The sequence below is a fragment of the Xiphias gladius genome, chromosome 14 (assembly GCF_016859285.1).
Source record: "Xiphias gladius isolate SHS-SW01 ecotype Sanya breed wild chromosome 14, ASM1685928v1, whole genome shotgun sequence".
Lineage (NCBI taxonomy): Eukaryota > Metazoa > Chordata > Actinopteri > Istiophoriformes > Xiphiidae > Xiphias > Xiphias gladius.
The window spans coordinates 10,211,155-10,228,490 of record NC_053413.1 but is presented as its reverse complement, the minus strand read 5'-3'; the positions used below and the strand labels follow the sequence as shown (position 1 = coordinate 10,228,490).

The 17,336-nt window shown below is 39.1% G+C and overlaps 1 protein-coding gene across 1 annotated transcript; it reads left to right on the top strand.

Annotated features, from left to right (window-relative positions):
* Positions 1–6,706: 6,706 nt before the first annotated feature.
* grk7a (G protein-coupled receptor kinase 7a) lies at positions 6,707–13,778 on the top strand. Its single transcript, XM_040143212.1, has 4 exons — positions 6,707–7,303; positions 9,354–9,809; positions 12,724–13,004; positions 13,439–13,778. Exons 1-4 carry the CDS (start codon positions 6,707–6,709, stop codon positions 13,776–13,778), a joined length of 1,674 nt encoding a protein of 557 aa, XP_039999146.1.
* Positions 13,779–17,336: the final 3,558 nt, after the last annotated feature.

Below are 17,336 nucleotides of genomic sequence, written 5' to 3'. Positions count from 1 at the left end.
GATGTAGTCCTCAGTTCTCCCATCAGCCAGTGGCCACAACACTGCAGAAGTGAGGTGCCATGATATCCTTGACAGGAATAGCACTTTGAAACAGGCAGTAAAGACAATTTTAAATAATTACACGTATGAAGTGCATGAGTTAAAATGGCACAGTTAAAATGGCATCAAGATAGTTTATCAATGTGAAACTAGATCATCAGTTTGAGAAGCTTAGTAAAACAGATTTTGTAAAGTGACGACAGATTGTTTTCAGCTATCTTAGATTCAGCTTTATTTTTCTCAATGAGTCAGGGATAGAACTGAGACTGCCACTTTATTTTTTCTGCAGTGTTTTTATTGCTCCCAAAAGAATGGATATATTTAACAATTACAATGTAATTCATATGTAAAATGGCTTATTTATGTGCAGTGCGGTAATTACAAGCACATAGTGCGTAAAATATGACATCTGAGCTGTGATCACAATAAACTATATCTGATTAATCCAGGTCAATTAGTTGCAATCACTCTTTCTGACCAAAAACTAAGAAGTATTTACCCAGAGCATGGTATAAATAGCTCTAATATATAGGCCACTAGAGATGTATATCATAACAATTGTCACAAATATTTGGTGAACTACTGCTAATGATTGTGCGTTTAAAGTTATAAAAAACATAGTGGACATATTGGTGAATAAAATGTTTGAAAGTTTTCAGTACTACTGTTAATGCAGCTGTATTAATAATAAATCAAAATTATTAATTGAATATAAATTTAAGATTTATAAGCACAATTTTCAGACCTGGTACAAAAAGTTTAAACAAAGAAGAAAACTGCCTTTGTGAAAACGACATTGAACTGTATTCTATTTGCAGGCATATTTATTAATTTGACAAGTGGGTCAGTTACAGTTACATCATGATCTGGATTCCTAGAAGACAGATAATGGCTGTGAGTTTTGATAGGATTATAAGTGCAGTGCACTCAGAAAAGACACTCCCCTAGGGGGCACAAGCTGCTAGTACTAATGGTCCATCCTGTGCTCAGCTCCTACTGACATAATCAGTATCATTACTCTCTGCCTCTCTGTTTGTCTTGCTTGCTTTATGTTGGTATGCTCTACATGTCGGCAAATATGTTAAGTGGAAGGTTGTAAGATTAAGGCTGACATTAAAATCAAGGTCTCATAGTAAAGTGTATTTTCTGAAATGCTAGAAAAGCATTGATTAAAGACATAAATGAAACGTGGACTATGAGAGTTTTCCCAGAAATATCCCAGAATCATCTGAGGACCTCCACCATGCGCTTCAGACAATTTGAGCGGGGATTAGCCAGCAGTGTGTAGCACCCACCTGTGCTAATGGCCTGCACTGTATCTCCTTAAACAGACATTTCAACACAAATTCTGATTGTATGCAGCCTGTGCTGGTGACTCTCTGAATTCTTTCGGCTCTCCTCGTCTCCAGACGGCATGTCTGTGTGGTTTAGGGGTTCCTTAAAGTGCTTCTACTGCCTCTGGAAGCAGTTCACCACCCTTTTTTGAAAATGGCTGGGTCCTGTCAAGTGGATGAATGACCACAGAAGGCCACCTAGAAGTCAACTTCCATTGCCTCTTGCCACACCCAAACTCTAATGGTATTTCATAGGTATTCCTAGGAAACACTCACTACATGCTTGGGCCCTCATGCTCTATGCTGGAGTCCTACCTTCTATCTGGTTCAACGCACTGCCAGTTTAGTGGTGAGCTAATTTCCTCTCTTCACCTAAGGGTCCAGAGCAAATGACATGAAACAGTCAGTCACTGACATTTGGCCTACCAAAAACACAACTACTTGCAGATCTGCGAAGCCATTCGTTCAGGTCACACGCCTCTAGCTATCCCTGTCCTTGGCAGAATTAGGGTTAAAGTCTTTTAGTTTCACTGTGAAGTCATCAGTTCGAGCCAACTTCAACACCTGACCTGCTTTGCTCTCATGGCCATATGTGCAGTCAGTCTACCTCTCTATGAGAGGCAGTCACCTTTTCATTCGCCAAGTAACTCCACACCTGGCACACCTATAGGAAAATGTATTTCTATTGAATAGTGGGAGATTTTAGTGTTCCTGCATCCAGCTTTTTACTATATCTTCATGTATTTGCATGTATTGTTACTTCATTTTATTTCTTTACCTCATTTAAAGTGACTTGACAGCATACCTCTTGTGTTGCTGATTGAGAAAGAACAGAAAATCGAGACACATTGCAGTTGTGTAGCTACAACACCAGACTGTTTTTGTGTTGTAGCTGGTTCTATGTACTTGCTTTGTAAAAACTCACAGAGAGATCCATGCTTGTTTATTCCCAACTACCCAATGCTCTACTGTGCATATGTTCCATCTACTACCTCTTTTTACGGAAAGCTTGAGAGAAGTCATAAGAGGATGGAGTCAGACCACGTAAAGACCATGTAGTGGGCCATGTGGGAAATAGGATGAGAATGCTCTGCTCATCTTAACCTTTACTCCCTCCTCAGGCCAGGCTAATCCTCCCAAGGTTAAATGAGCAGGCTGCTCAAAGATCAAACACCCAAATCAGACAAGATCAAACATCTAAAACAGACTAGAGTAGAAGAGTAACACAGATTTGTATGTATACATACAAATCAGAGGTACGTATGAACCTCTGTTCGATTTCTCAACAACTCTCTCAATGTCCCTTGTCACCATTGTATTACTTAATCCTACATTTCTCTACGGCAGTTTGATTAAAGCTGTTGCCATACATATTTTTTTGAATAAATTCATTAATTTGTGATGGACTCTTAATGATGCATGGCTCAGCAGGGATCCTCTGTAGAGTGAATGGGAAACCCGCAGAGTGACGTTTGAGCTCTGATCTTATCACTCTCTGCTTTCCCTGACCTGGTAAAAGATGAACCCTATGGCTGCTTTGCCTCCACTCAGCAGGCTTTAGTGCTTTACTGACACTATGATCCATTTACAACAAGACTGATATTTGATATTTGATATTTATGGCAGGTCTCTTTACCTGGCAAAATGCCTCTTTCTTTATAAAATTTAGAATTTTAAATTATAGTTTGGTGAAATATTAGTTAATAAAATAGAAGTTGAATTAATCCTTGTTCACTTCCTGTATGTCTAATCTTTCCAACCTTGATGTACCCATTAACTGTTTTTTTCCTATTGCGACAAATCCAACAACAACATTTCGCTGAGGAAATTATGATGTAATTCCACTGATTGCTCTGATTTTCTTTTTCGAAAGTCACTTTACCCACTTCCACACTACTTGCTCTATGTGGGTGTCAGCCTGGGCTTTTGTAAGTCAAAGGTCTGAGTCTGAGTCTGGATCGCTCTGATGGCAAGCAAAGCCCCTGATCTTGTGCAGGGCACTGACGGCTTGAAACCATTTGAGAAAGGATTAGCTAATATTATCCGAGGTTTATCGTACTGAATTAGCCTACATCACCGTAGCTGTAGTATAGGGTTAAGGCCAACAGCAGCAATGGAAGGAAAGTGCCAATTCATCATATTACATGTGTAAAAATCTAAGACCATCCGTCTGGTTTGAGTGACATAATGAATAGTAAAATACAAATGTTGTTGCAGTACATATACTGGTATGAAAAGGTCTGGGCACCCCTCGTCAAAATTTGTGACACTGTGAATAGTTAAGTGAGTAGAAGATGAACTAAACTCCAAAAGGCATTAAATTAAAGAGGAAACATTTTTAAGCAACATTAGTTTATTATTTTTGTTTTGTAAAATTTTAAGAGAGAAAAAAAGGAAAGGAGCACCATAAGAAAGTTGGGCCCCCCCTAGGGATATGAGCTCCCAGATAACATTTACCAAGGTCTCAGACCTTAATTAGATTGTTAGGGCTCTGGCTTGTTCACAGTCATCGTTAGGAAAGGCCAAGTGATGCAAATGTCAACGCTTTATAAATACTCTGACTCCTCAAACCCTGTCCCAACAGTCAGCAGCCATGGGCTCCTCTAAGCAGCTGCCTAGCACTCTGAAAATTAAAATAACTGATGTCCACAAAACAGGAGGCTATAAGAAGATACCAAAGCATTTTTGGGTAGCCGTTTCCTCAGTTTGGAATGTAATTAAGAAATGGCAGTCAACAGGAGGTCAAGTTAGGTCTGGAAGACCAAGAAAAACCTTCTGAGAGAACTGCTTGTAGGACTACTAAAGGCGAATCAATACCCCCATTTGATTGCAAGAAAACTTTTCCTGTGTCCTCACCACAAAATTCAGCGGCAGAAGTTTGCAAAGGAATATCTAAACAAGCCTGATGCATTTTGGAAACAAGTCCTGTCGACTGATGAAGTTGAAATAGAACTTTTTGCGATTTCATGAAAAGAACACCTCTCCAACTGTTAAGAAGAGGGGTGGATCAATCATGCTTTGGGCTTGTGTTGCAGCCAGTGGCACATTTCACTGGTAGAGGGAAAAATTGATTCAATCAAATACCAGCAAATTCTGGGAGTAAACATCACAACATCTGTAAAAAAGTTGGATAATGATCCTAAAAACGCCTGAAAATCCATAATGGGCTACCTAAAGGGATGCAAGCTGAAGGTTTTGCCGTGGCCCTCACAGTCCCCAGACGCACACATCATCGAAAATCTGTGGATAGACCTTGAGAGTAGTGCATGCAACACGGCCCAAGAATCTCACAGAGCTAGGAGGCTTTTGCAAAGAAGAATGGGCAAAAGTCCCCCAAACAAGAACATAAAGACTCTTAGCTGCCACAAAAAGCTTTTACTTGCTGGGATACTTGCCAAAGAGGGTGTTACTAAGTACTGACCATGCAGTATGGCCCAAACTTTTGTCATCTTGAATTTTATGCCTTTTGGAAATCAGCTCATCCTTTACTCGCTTAACTATTCACAGTAACAGAAAAAAACTTTTCATGTCACTGTATAGTAGATGCATTAATAAAAGTTTAATAAGATGAGACAACAGATTGATGTAGAAAATATTATATGTTTTAGCCCAATCAGAAAAATACCCGTGTTTGCCTTAAACATTTTGGCTTTCCTCTCTTGTGTGTGTAATATTGCTGCTAGGTATCAGGTGTATCACAGGTCCTCAGTTTAACCTCATTTCTGTCACATGATTAAGGTCATGCTCCTCAGGCTTTTTATTAACGGACTAGTCGAAAGAGGCTCTGGTGCCACATTGATCTGATCCTCCAAGTCTCTATGTTAACTCTTGACTCTAGGAAACCCATGCTATATTGTTACATGGCATCTGAAAGTTGTCGTTATGCTAAGTTCAACCTTTTTTTTTTTTTTTTTTTTTAAATATTTTTTTGTTGTTGCTTGGTGGCTGAATTAAGCAGAACAAGTGAACTTGATGGTAGAGAAACCAACTAGTGTGATCACTAAGCATGTCATCAGTTATTTGATTACTTGTGAGTATAACGTCGCTTACGTCATCCTACTAAGCACCTAATGTTACTCCATAGACAAGTCTGTGCTTTTGCTCTGATGCAGCAAATAAAATGTATTAGTACTCTCCATATCAAAAACATATTGCAGACATCTCCACGTACCACATACCTAGTTTACATAGCCCTAATCTTCACATCTATTAAACAAAGATTCATTGTAAAATGATTCAGTTTAATGCTGTGAAAGATAGCATTTTGAATTAAATTATAAATACAGCCTGACTAATTAAAATATTTCGCAAATACCTGAGAAAATGTACTCTTTAAGTAAGCCAAATTTTAGACATCTGTATTCATCCATATTAGGGTTTACTCACAGGTCATTTTCTAGTGATGGTCTTTACATTACATGTACATTTTTTTGTAACACAATATAGTAGAAAGATAATAATGTTGGGTAGAATTTTTTAAATGTTCAAAGTAGTCGTCATCGTAAAGTGGTGGTCATTGATGAATGTGAGGAAATAATGAGAATGAAAGAGCATGAGGGCAGAAATAGAAGCAGACAGATTGCTCTCCAAAGTACCTGCTCTGTTGGGACTGTGAGTAGGAACGAGAACAAGATGAGGATGCATGGGGATATTCAGCCTAGCTTAGAGGAATAGTTTACTACTGTATATTGACTACCTAAGTGAAAATATTTCATTATTCTTCTGCTCAAGGATCCAAATTCAATCTTATTTTCTATTTATATGCTACAATACCATATGGAAATACTCAAACAAACATTACTGTGTCACTCTAGTTTCTTACAACTTTCATAATTTGGACACTCCAAAAACTACAATGACATTTTTTTTTAAAAAGGTTTCCTGCTCTTTCCAGAGCATTTTCTGCTTCTTTTTGTGTCTTTTACTTTATCTCACCATTAAATGCATTGTCAACAACCCACTGGACCACCTTTAGAGACTGCTGAACACCATGAACAAATATAGAGGGCTACAAAGCCTCTTAGCACAGAGCCCGCTTACGATTCCCTTTCCGTGCAGAGCATCCTTGAATAGACCACACAAAGATCCTTAAGCCAAAATCCCTCCCAGGTATTTAATTCTAAATGAGTAATTACTGGGTGTGTCAGTGTGTCTTAGGTTTGCAGGTAGGTTGGGTGAAGGAGCTCATTTGCACGCTGACTTTAGAGTGAATTGCACTCTCACACAAACACACACATTCTGAAAGACGCCGCACCAGTTGTAAGAGGATATCCCTGGGGAGCCACTGAAGAACCCAGTCATTTAGGGGGGACAGACCACATACAGCTGCCAAGATGTGTGACATGGGGGGACTGGATAACCTGGTGGCCAACACGGCCTACCTAAAAGCCCAGGGTGGGGATGACAAGGAGATGAAAAAGCGCCGTCGCAGCTTGTCTCTCCCCAAGCCTGAGCAATGTGCTTCAGTACGAAGTTCCATTGACAAGGACTTTACCTCACTTTGTGAAAAGCAGCCTATTGGCAAAAAGTTTTTCCGTGATTTCCTGGCAAGTAACGCTGAGTTTAAGCTTGCTGCTGATTTCCTGGATGAGCTGTATGACTGGGATCTGGCTGAAGGTGCAACAAAAGACAAGGCACGCCAAAACATTATCAACAAGTATTGCAAGGCTGACTCCAAGACCTTCCTGTCATTTCTTACTGGGGAGGCTGCTGACAAATGCAAGTCTGTGACAGATGCCAACTTTGAGGAAGTGATGAAAAACAAAGTCCAGGAAGGTGTAAGAGAATTTCTGAAAGGCAAACCCTTCACAGATTACCAGGCCAGCCCATTCTTTGATAAATTCCTCCAGTGGAAAGAGTATGAGAAACAGCCCATCAGTGACAAATACTTCTATGAGTTCAGAACCCTGGGAAAAGGAGGCTTCGGAGAGGTAAGCCTGAAAACACATCTACATTAAATTTCATAAAAATTTGTTGATATGTGATATGGCAAATAATTGACCTTTAGAACTGATTCTAGTTGCAGGAGTCTTCCCAGACTCCTCAGGTATGATGGTGTTATCAATTTTAAACAAGGTGTATTACCTTCTTATTTTTTATAATGTATACTAAAGATGCATGATAATATGCATTCACCATCGTTTGCAATTGCAATTGTGGTAATACAGTTGTGTATTATAGTGTGTCATTCCATTCTTCATAAAAACCCTAAGGAGGAATCTACAGATGGGTGACAAGTTAAAGCAAAAACCAACAAAAAGTGTCTAAGTAAGGTGTTGGGCGACCAGGTTCTGCCAGAACAGCTTCAATATACCTTGGTATTGATTTTACAAGTCGCTGAACTCTACTTGAGGGATGAACACCGTTCTTCTCAAAAGATATTCCCTCAATTGATGTTTGATGATGTGGTGGAGAGTGCTGTCTACCATGCCGATCGGAAATCTCCCATAGGTCGTCAACTTGGTTGAGATCTGGTGACTGCGGACGTAATAGCATATGATTCACATCTCTCCATACTCATCAAAACATTCAGTGACCCCTCCTGCCCTATGGATCGGGGCATTGCGTCCTGTCTCTCCACTCATTTTTTAGGTTTTCCTTGAATTTTTCACCCTTCTGGATGTGTAGTGGCCTTGAAGCACACAAAAAAATATTCTAGGACAAGCGGTCACACCTTACATAACTGCGAGGATTTACCTTGCCTCAAAGTGACCATGAAGTTATGTGGTATACAGCCATACCTGGCTAATTTAAGAAAATAGAAACATTTTTCAATTAAAAAATTGTTTCAAGGTTCCCTGTTTTAAAAGACAAACAGCTGTGTAAACATATGAAGAAGTCTAAATTTCTGCACGAGTAACTACGTAAATTGCAGGAAATAAAATAACAGTTCTTGTGAATGAGATATATTGTCGTAATGATCATGTCATTTTAAAAGTTTGAATAACCTTTGAAGATGCCTGGAGAAAATCAGAGGCACGTTTTTATATTGTGATGCCCAAGCTGATATGTAATTGTAAAGAACAGAGGACCTACAATCAACCCTTGAGGAACCCCTTTACTAATCCAAGCTCTTAGCAACAAGCCTGAGTATACAACCCAAAAGAAAGCAACTTGTTTAATTAAATGCTATGCCACAAGTGTAAAAAGCCATTGAAAAAAAATTGGTGAGTTTTAAAAAATTATAGTAATTTTAAAACTATGGTGAAGGCTGCTGGTTTGACCTTTTCTTCGCCCTGCTGTGACTATACAATACTGTTTTCTTTTAAAGCAGCAAATACAATGGTTGAAAGTTAAACAGTGAATCAAACAACTCTATTTGAAAAAAGATCTTTTATACTGAACAATCATTGCATTGGACAAATCTGATTCTCTGTCTACAGAGAAGGAATGATTCCAGAAGTAAATGTTTGGTTGAAGATGTGATTGAGAGAGGTGGCAAATGGGCTGCCAAGACACAAGTATCAAGGGTCAAGCTAGGCTGACTTCTGGAACCAATTTTCTTGCCTTTAGTCCTTCCAACAATTCTATATTAGTGTAAGGTTTAAGAAAAATTGTAAATTGAGACAAAGCAAACAATATTCCCTCTGCTGGTGTAAAAGGGGGATGATTTGTGATTATATGAATAGTGAAATTGTGACATATGTGATGACATTGATTGATGATTTTAAGTATCAGTCACATTTATTTTGTTTCATTTACTGCGATAATAATGAAGGTCCTTTTTTATTTTTACCGTATTCCTAAGGGGAAACTTTCATTCCATTTACACTTAAAAATAGAGGACAAGTAGTAGTCAGATTTTAGTTTTTGGATCAGTGAAGTGCAATGGATCCTCTACTGCCCAGAGGTCTCCCTGTTAACCTGGCACCAGTAGACCATGCTTTGTTGTGGGAAATTGATTCTAATTAATCAAAAAGGAGAACTGGTTGGACATAAAAAAAAGTCCTAATTTTTAACAAATAATTTGTCTTTCTCCAGGTATGTGCTGTTCAGGTGAAGAACACAGGCCAGATGTATGCTTGCAAGAAGTTGTGTAAAAAGCGACTGAAGAAGAAGGGTGGTGAGAAGATGGCCCTGTTGGAGAAGAAGATCTTGGAGAAGGTTAATAGCTTGTTTCTGGTCAACTTGGCCTACGCTTATGACAACAAGACCCACCTGTGCCTTGTCATGACCCTGATGAATGGAGGGGACCTCAAGTATCACATTTACAACATAGGCTATGATGGCAAGGGTGGGGACAAGGGCATTGAGATGAAGCGCATTGTCCACTACACAGCGCAGATCACCACCGGCATTCTGCATCTGCATGCCATGGATATCATATACCGTGACATGAAACCAGAGAACGTATTGCTGGATAGCCAAGGCCAGTGCCGACTTTCAGATCTGGGTTTGGCCATAGAGATTGCTCCTGGGAAGACTGTCACCCAAATGGTGAGTAGATGTACACACAACAATGAAATTGCAAATGCCAGTCTCTTCACTTTTGAAACACAATAAAGAAGTGCATTAAGTAATCCAAGTTGGATTCTCAAAACTTTTAGGATTCTGTTAACATGAGAGCACTTAGCTGGATGATGTCAGCGATGGTAACGGGAATCACAATAAGACTACATCATGATCGAAGATGTCTACCTGAAAGGGCTATTTAATCTATTATTCAATGTCTTTAAATGCATACACCAAAGGGCAGGTAAGAATCCTGATTCTGTGTAGCTGTAGCTTTAAATCAACAAGATTTTAGTCAAGTCATCATCTACATGGTTGGACTAATTTTACGACGACACATACTCACACGAAAACTGCAACAGAGCAAAAGAACATGGAAACAGGAAGCACTGATTCCTCATCTCCACCCTGTCTGTGTTCCCTTATCTGCAAATGAGGTTGGAGCTGAGAACTGAACTCAGGTTCTTGGACAGGCTGTCAATCTTGTTGGGGTTTTTACTTTAAATCCGGACACGGATTACTGGATTGCTTTGCTGTGCAATTGGAGTCTCTGAATCCATTATATAACTCATTTGATCCTTTAGTAGTCAGATTACACCCTGGCCATTTATAGGGTACCATTTTGTGTAGGGGCTATATTAGAGACCTTGGAGGTGCAGTGCTTGTCAAAGTAGCTGTCAGTAAGTATGAGAAGGTTTCTGTCAATAACTTGGTAGCAGAGATTTAGTTATTTCTGTAGATGCATTACATTGAGAAAATTGTGCTGCAGTTTCTTCCCAAACCTCTTTACAAACCCTGTAGCCTGTAATTCTTCTTCTTGCCTTGAGGAAAAAATACCATGTCATCAGTGAGTTCAGCTTGATATTACACCACATAGGGTGCACAGGGGGGTTCTTGCATCTAACTGATGATCGCTTGACAATGTACAAAGCAAAAGGTTGTCAATGTGCATTATGGTGGCCTGTCAGATCAAGCACTGAGCTTTATCAAGTTCAGACAAAAACATATTATACAGATGGGGCATGACCACAACCTTATTATATTACTGACAAAAGAATCTATACATTATTTTCAAAGATATTTCTTCCATCTTTTTGGCATTATTCCTCCAGTGTATTACACCACACCTGTGCTAACCTATGGATGACCTCAAAAAAGATGAGGAAGTTAGCAACAGGGTTTCCTCAGGACTTACTTGCAGCAGCAAAGAGTAAGCTCTCAGCTCCCTCAAAGTCCAGTAAGCTCATTATCCAGTACTCCGATGCTCCTCAGCCAGCCAAAGTGACTGGGCTAACCTCCTATATGCAAGGCTGGCTTTGTCCCCTAATCCTCTTAGTGAGCATTACACAAGTCTGTTCATGATTAGATTGACAGATCCAGGCAAAAACTTATGCTGAATATGTTTAGACATGTTAGTTTGCAAACAAGGTGACTTTAACCCAGCTGAAAAATATCTAAAAATCTGTTCTTGCATGAACAAAGATCAGATTTATTCTGGTGATAATTTTGTAGCCGGTATGATCATACATGAAAACATTTTAGCTCTTTGATTTACCAAAGTGTGCAGTTTCTTTATTTGTTATGTTAAACTGATTACCAGCACATACACACATTTTAGATGAACAAAACATAGTTACAAAAAACCACAAGGAAGAAGGGGAAAATCTGAATTATTTTCCCCTTGAATTATTTTCCCCCTTGAATAGATTTTGCATGCTAGGTGACATGGGAATAAGTATTAGAAGAAAAAGGCTTGCATGCAAACCTGATTAAGTTTTGTCAATGGAGTTGTAGTACCATGCCTTCACTAATCAGTCAGAAGGCCCTATTCAGGCATCTCTATGGCAACGTCTTGTCACAATAAAGGAATAAAGATCAAATCTGGAAGTTCCAGACATGTTTAGTGATCATAATCTGTCATGCAGCAATAAATAAATAAATAAATAACAAATAAATTAACTTTATATGACAGTATAACAGTAGCAGAAGCTGAAAATGTGTTTAAACATGTTATAAATGCCTTTTAAGTGTTACTATATTAAAGTGGCTATATAAGGACAGTGCACCCCATAGTCCTTGTAATACCTATATAACACCTCACCTATACTAATCTACAGATCACTTGAAAAAGATTTTTGCAACAAGGTTTCTTCAGGATGTACTTGGAGTGGCAAAGAATAAGCCCATCGGCTTTGGATCAGTTTGTGGCCTGTGTGGATGAATTATACATCAGACGCATGGCTATGTTCTGGCTGTTAGTTATTTCTGCTGGTGGCTATGCTGTCCAGAAATGGAAAGCCTTTATTTAAGAGGCTGGACTACTCTCTCAGTGTGTAGACACATATGACTCTTGACAGGTAGTAGGCTTAGCATTAGGATTAAGCTCCTGGTCTGAGGTTGCAGTTGAGGTCATACAGCAAGAAGGAGGGAGAGACAAAGGGGAGCAGAGGAGCAGGGAGAGAGTGGGCTAGAGAGGGAAAGGTAAAGTTGAAGAGAGAAAGAGAGAAGATGGCAAAGTCTAATTAAGGTTTTTAGTAACCCAGGCAACAAATCTATGTAACACTTGTATATGGAGATTTATGAAGGTTAAGTCTCCCAGTTAAAAAGTTGTTCTGTACAAGTCTGTCCGCCCACAAGACTGTCTTTCTGTTCTCTATGTCTTTTCAGGAACTAAGTTTGCATTATTCATGTTGCTGTACTATCACACATGTCTCATAATTTCCTTAGACCGTAAATTCATTGTTTCCATCAACAAAACTCAATTGTAAGAGTGGAGATCTCAGAGTTCCTTAACATAGAAAATACACTATGCTTTCTAACAAGTGAAAAATGTATAATAAAATGATTTATAGATGTAACTTATATCCCTCCCCCCCAACATCTCCTCTTCCTTCTCCAGGCTGGTACTGGAGCATACATGGCCCCTGAGATCCTGACCAAAACTCCCTACAGGACATCAGTGGACTGGTGGGCCTTGGGCTGCAGTATCTATGAAATGGTGGCTGGCTACACACCTTTCAAAGGCTCTGATGCCAAGAAGGAGAAGATGGAGAAGGAGGAGGTGCAGCGTCGCATTATTAATGAGGAGCCCAAGTGGGACCACAGGTGCTTTGATGCTGCCACCAAGGATATCATCCAACAGTTCCTCAAGAAGAAAATTGATGAGCGTCTAGGCATGAAGTAAGAGGTTCTTATTCTGTATAGCTTTAAGCAACCCACATGGTTTTAATGGCTGTACACAGTGGCTTAGTGAATCTGAATTTTCTGAAACATCCTTTGCAAACTTTTGGTTTATTGGAACTTTTTTAATAGTTTATTTTTAAAAATTTAATCTACAATCAATTCTATATATAACTTGGGATTTAAAAAAATGTTAATTTGGTAGGATATTCACTGGTGTCCTGGTGCAATGGATGTTAAAAAAGAGAGTTGGAATTACAAGCTGATTAAGAATTAACTGGTTGAGTAACGGCAACACCAAGGTGAAAAAACCTTTACCTTAACTGTAACCAAAATGCTGTATGGCCCTGTGTAGCCTTTGTTCTTGTTTCATAAAGTTTGACATTGCAGTTTTGAAACTCAGATGGACAAGTATATTTTTGCCTTCTCATTAGAAACAACATGGAGGATCCCAGGAAGCACGAGTGGTTCAAGAACATCAACTTCCCTCGTCTGGAGGCCGGACTGGTGGAGCCTCCTTGGACGCCAAAGCCCAATGTCGTCTACGCCAAGGACACTGGCGACATCGCTGAGTTCTCCGAGATCAAGGGCATTGAGTTCGATGCCAAGGACGATAAATTCTTCAGGGAGTTTAGCTCTGGCGCTGTGCCTATTCCGTGGCAGCAGGAGATGATTGAAACTGGTTTGTTTGACGAGCTCAATGATCCCAACAGGAAAGAGGGTGGAGGAGATATTGATGATGAAAAGAAGTCCGGCACATGTATATTGCTTTGAGCAGCCATGTATTTGTTATCACAAGCCTGTAATAATGCTCTATAATTTGTTTATTTTCTCAGTCAGATGCACACTAACATTGATGTATCAGATGGATCATGTTTCATGAAAGAGGTGAGCACAAGCATCTTTGTTGAGAAAGATGTTCCATCCCTGTCTTTAAAGGAAGCTCGTGGTTTAGAGATCTACTGCTTTCAAGGCAAGGTTCAGTAAAATATGAAAGATGTGGTGATGTATTTTGAGCATCATCTCTCTGGCTCACAGCTTCTCTTGCAGATATACATATCTAATGATTTAGATAACTTTGACCATAAATGACTAGGAGTAATTTTTACAACCTCTTTATTAAGGATACTAGTGTTAGAAGAGTAAATTAAAGGCCTTTGTGCCAGAAATACTATCTTGCTTTATGACAAAACTGTCTAAATCCAAACTAAGAGTATTTGTAGTAGAGTTATCTGCTGAAACAATGCTGTTGCATTCAGCATTAAACTTTAAACAAATTGGAACAAACACACATCCTCTACACCACGAAACTGTTCAGTTTAAACATCTTCTAGTGGACTGTGTAAAAGGTACAGCATTTTGCAGCACTCCTCCACCCTCTTATGCCCTTTATTGATGCCATCAAAAGGTCAAACTGTTTCTACAATGAAAAGTGCTTTTTAACCACATGTGGCAGAGACAGTTGTAGTTTTTAATATCATATGCCGTGATCTTAAACCTCATAATTAAGGTTGATCACTGCATTTACATTCAGGTGGTTTTCCCTCTGCCCAACATTTTAGTTTTATAAAAAATATTATTGTATATAAAGAAACATATCTGTATCTATGCACCGAAAGAAAGGGAAAGATGTAAGTCATTTAAAATATAGGATTTGTTTAAAAAAAGTGAAGAATACTAAACAACTCTTCAGTCCCTTAAGTCCCTCTACTGTTGGTGCTATTAGGCTCAACTTAGTGAGGAACTGATACTCTTTAGCCCTGGGATGATGGGAGAGAGATGAGTGCAGAAACAGCAGTTCGCTGCGACGTATGGAGGAGGAAAATTTAGAGGAGTTGGGCAATAAATTCCTGTACCAGGAATGTGCAGTTTGCCCCGTCCACAGCCCTGAAACATCGTGTTACTTTGGGGCTCTTTTCATAGTTTGAGATGAGTGTGAATAACTCAAACTAGCCAGATCCTGAGCAAGATTCCACTGCTCTGGTCGTTAAGCTGTGAATAGAGACTTGGGTTAGTTCAAAATAAAATCCTTGTTATTCTTGTTTACTTGTCTCAGGGTAAGTACTTGCTTAAGTTTTTAAATTTCCACATCTTGGGCAGAGTTGAGTTTTTACAGTTAATGTTAATATGATATAAATATAAATGATACATGTACTTGTAAATATAACATGAGAGGAACTGCTACTATAGAAATGTCAGATGTAAAGCAGAAATTTCCTTGAATCTTGAATCATTTGAATGAAAATAAAATATATGTCTTTTAAATTGTGTGTCTTTTCTATGTTTATGAATATTTATGTGTTTGTCTCAATACATTTGTTGCAGTCTTTAGGCTTAATAACATTTTAAAAGCCAGCGTCAGAGAACACCTCAAATTGTGCCATGTTATGGATGTTTTTTGGGCTATGTATAACCACAAGTGCTGCTGACGACTCTGGAGTAAAACCTAAAAATATCGACTGCATTAATGCCTTTCAGGGTGCTGACTACAGCCATGCTTCGCTCAAGGCCACCACCAATTGACAAAATTCAACTCCTAGCTAGTAAGGCGATAACCAGTGTTACCCTGGTCCCTCTTTGCTTAAATCAGCGCCAAAGCCCCTCGAGTTCTGAAGCATTTCAGCGTTACTGTCAAGTGAATGATCTAGGCAGAAATCAGCGGGCTACAGTGCTGAGCTTTTTTTGTAGAAAGAATGCTGTATGAATGAAATTAAAAGATAATCCTAATACTGATTGTGAGTGTTGAAAATGGAAAACTGGGCCTACTAACGATTGCGTTTTTTGAGTAAATCTTTGCAAAGTAATAGTGGGAAACACTTAAACACTAACACAGAAACACAGGTAGACTCATTCATAAGTGTCTTTTTCCAGCTCAGACTTTCAGTTCTAAGTAGTTCCTACATTTACAATATTTTCCAATTTATTTTCGGCTCCTGCTTTGTCCATAAGGCTAAGACACAGACAGATGAAAATATCTATTTGGTATTTTCTTTTGTCTCCATCGCCACTTTACAGTAGTCTAGCTCAAGGACGGTAAGAGCTTAGGAGACACTAAGGTGGATTCTTGCTTACGCAAAACCCCGAGAGATTATCTCACATAAAGCAGGACTTGGATACAGACTGCTGCTGACAGTGAAGGACAGACCTGCTGCTGCCTCAAGGCGCTGCGGGACCTGGACGGATGGAGGTGCTGTAAAATTAGAGCAGACAGGTGTGATCAGACTTCTTTTAATACTGACTTGATATATTCTGACTTCTACAGCCATTGCAATCTCTGTGGGCACTGTTACAGATACAACCGTTTGCACAGTGATTAGACTGTAGTTTATGTTTCAGTAAACATCTAAATAATTAGAAGTAGAATTACACTTGCAGGCAGGGTCTGAGCAACTGGCACAACTTGGATCCAAAGGCTTACTTACCCAGGCCAAGAACATTGCCGAGTAAGGCTTGAACAGGAGGTTTAAAATCATTAAAAATGTAAAAAAAAGGGTTTCGGCTAGTAAGGTGTTATTTCTTCTTTTGATAGACACTTCTTAGCATAAACATTGTTCAGTATGACACAAGTTTATCAGATATGATTTCACTGGTGGGGGTGAGAAAGGAAAACAAATCTCAGCATCTAACCACCGAGCTTATTTCCCAGTGTCTGTCACCACATATTGCGGAAACCAGTGGCATGTTTAATTATGTGGATTTGCCCACATTGATGCGTATAGTCAGAAAAGCCAAGTGATTCACAAATGGGTAATGTAAAATGCTTCACTAACCCCCTTGGTGTTTCTGCAGCTGCTCAGTCCTTTTGGCATGTTCGAGCCAGACTTTCACTGACAGCTTGCAGCACCTGTCGTGTTTCTGGCTCCCTCATGTGGCAGCAGATTGGATAGTGGGAAAGGGACTGAGTGACTGCAGATTCATAGCAAAAGATTACCAAAACACAGTCTCAGCAATCTCACTCCATCTCCACGGTTTCTCTCTACTGTCAAGTTATACAGCACGTGAATTCAGCTTTGAATGAATGAATTTGTTTATTCTAATCTCCAAATTAAAAGCTTGTGTCTGGATCTGTATCTGGTGTTCATTTGGGCAAATAAAACTGACTTTACTCAAAAACAGAGACCTCATAAAAAAAAAAGCAGCGGTGGTACGTACAATTACTCAAATACTGTTCTTATCCGAACCTTGAGGTACTCGTACTTCACTTGAGTATTTACATTAGATGCTACTTTATATTTCCGCTACATTTCAGGGAAAAATAATGTACTTTTTATTCCCCCAAATTATAGTTTCTAAATGTACTGACAAAAAACATACATACATATATATTGCAAA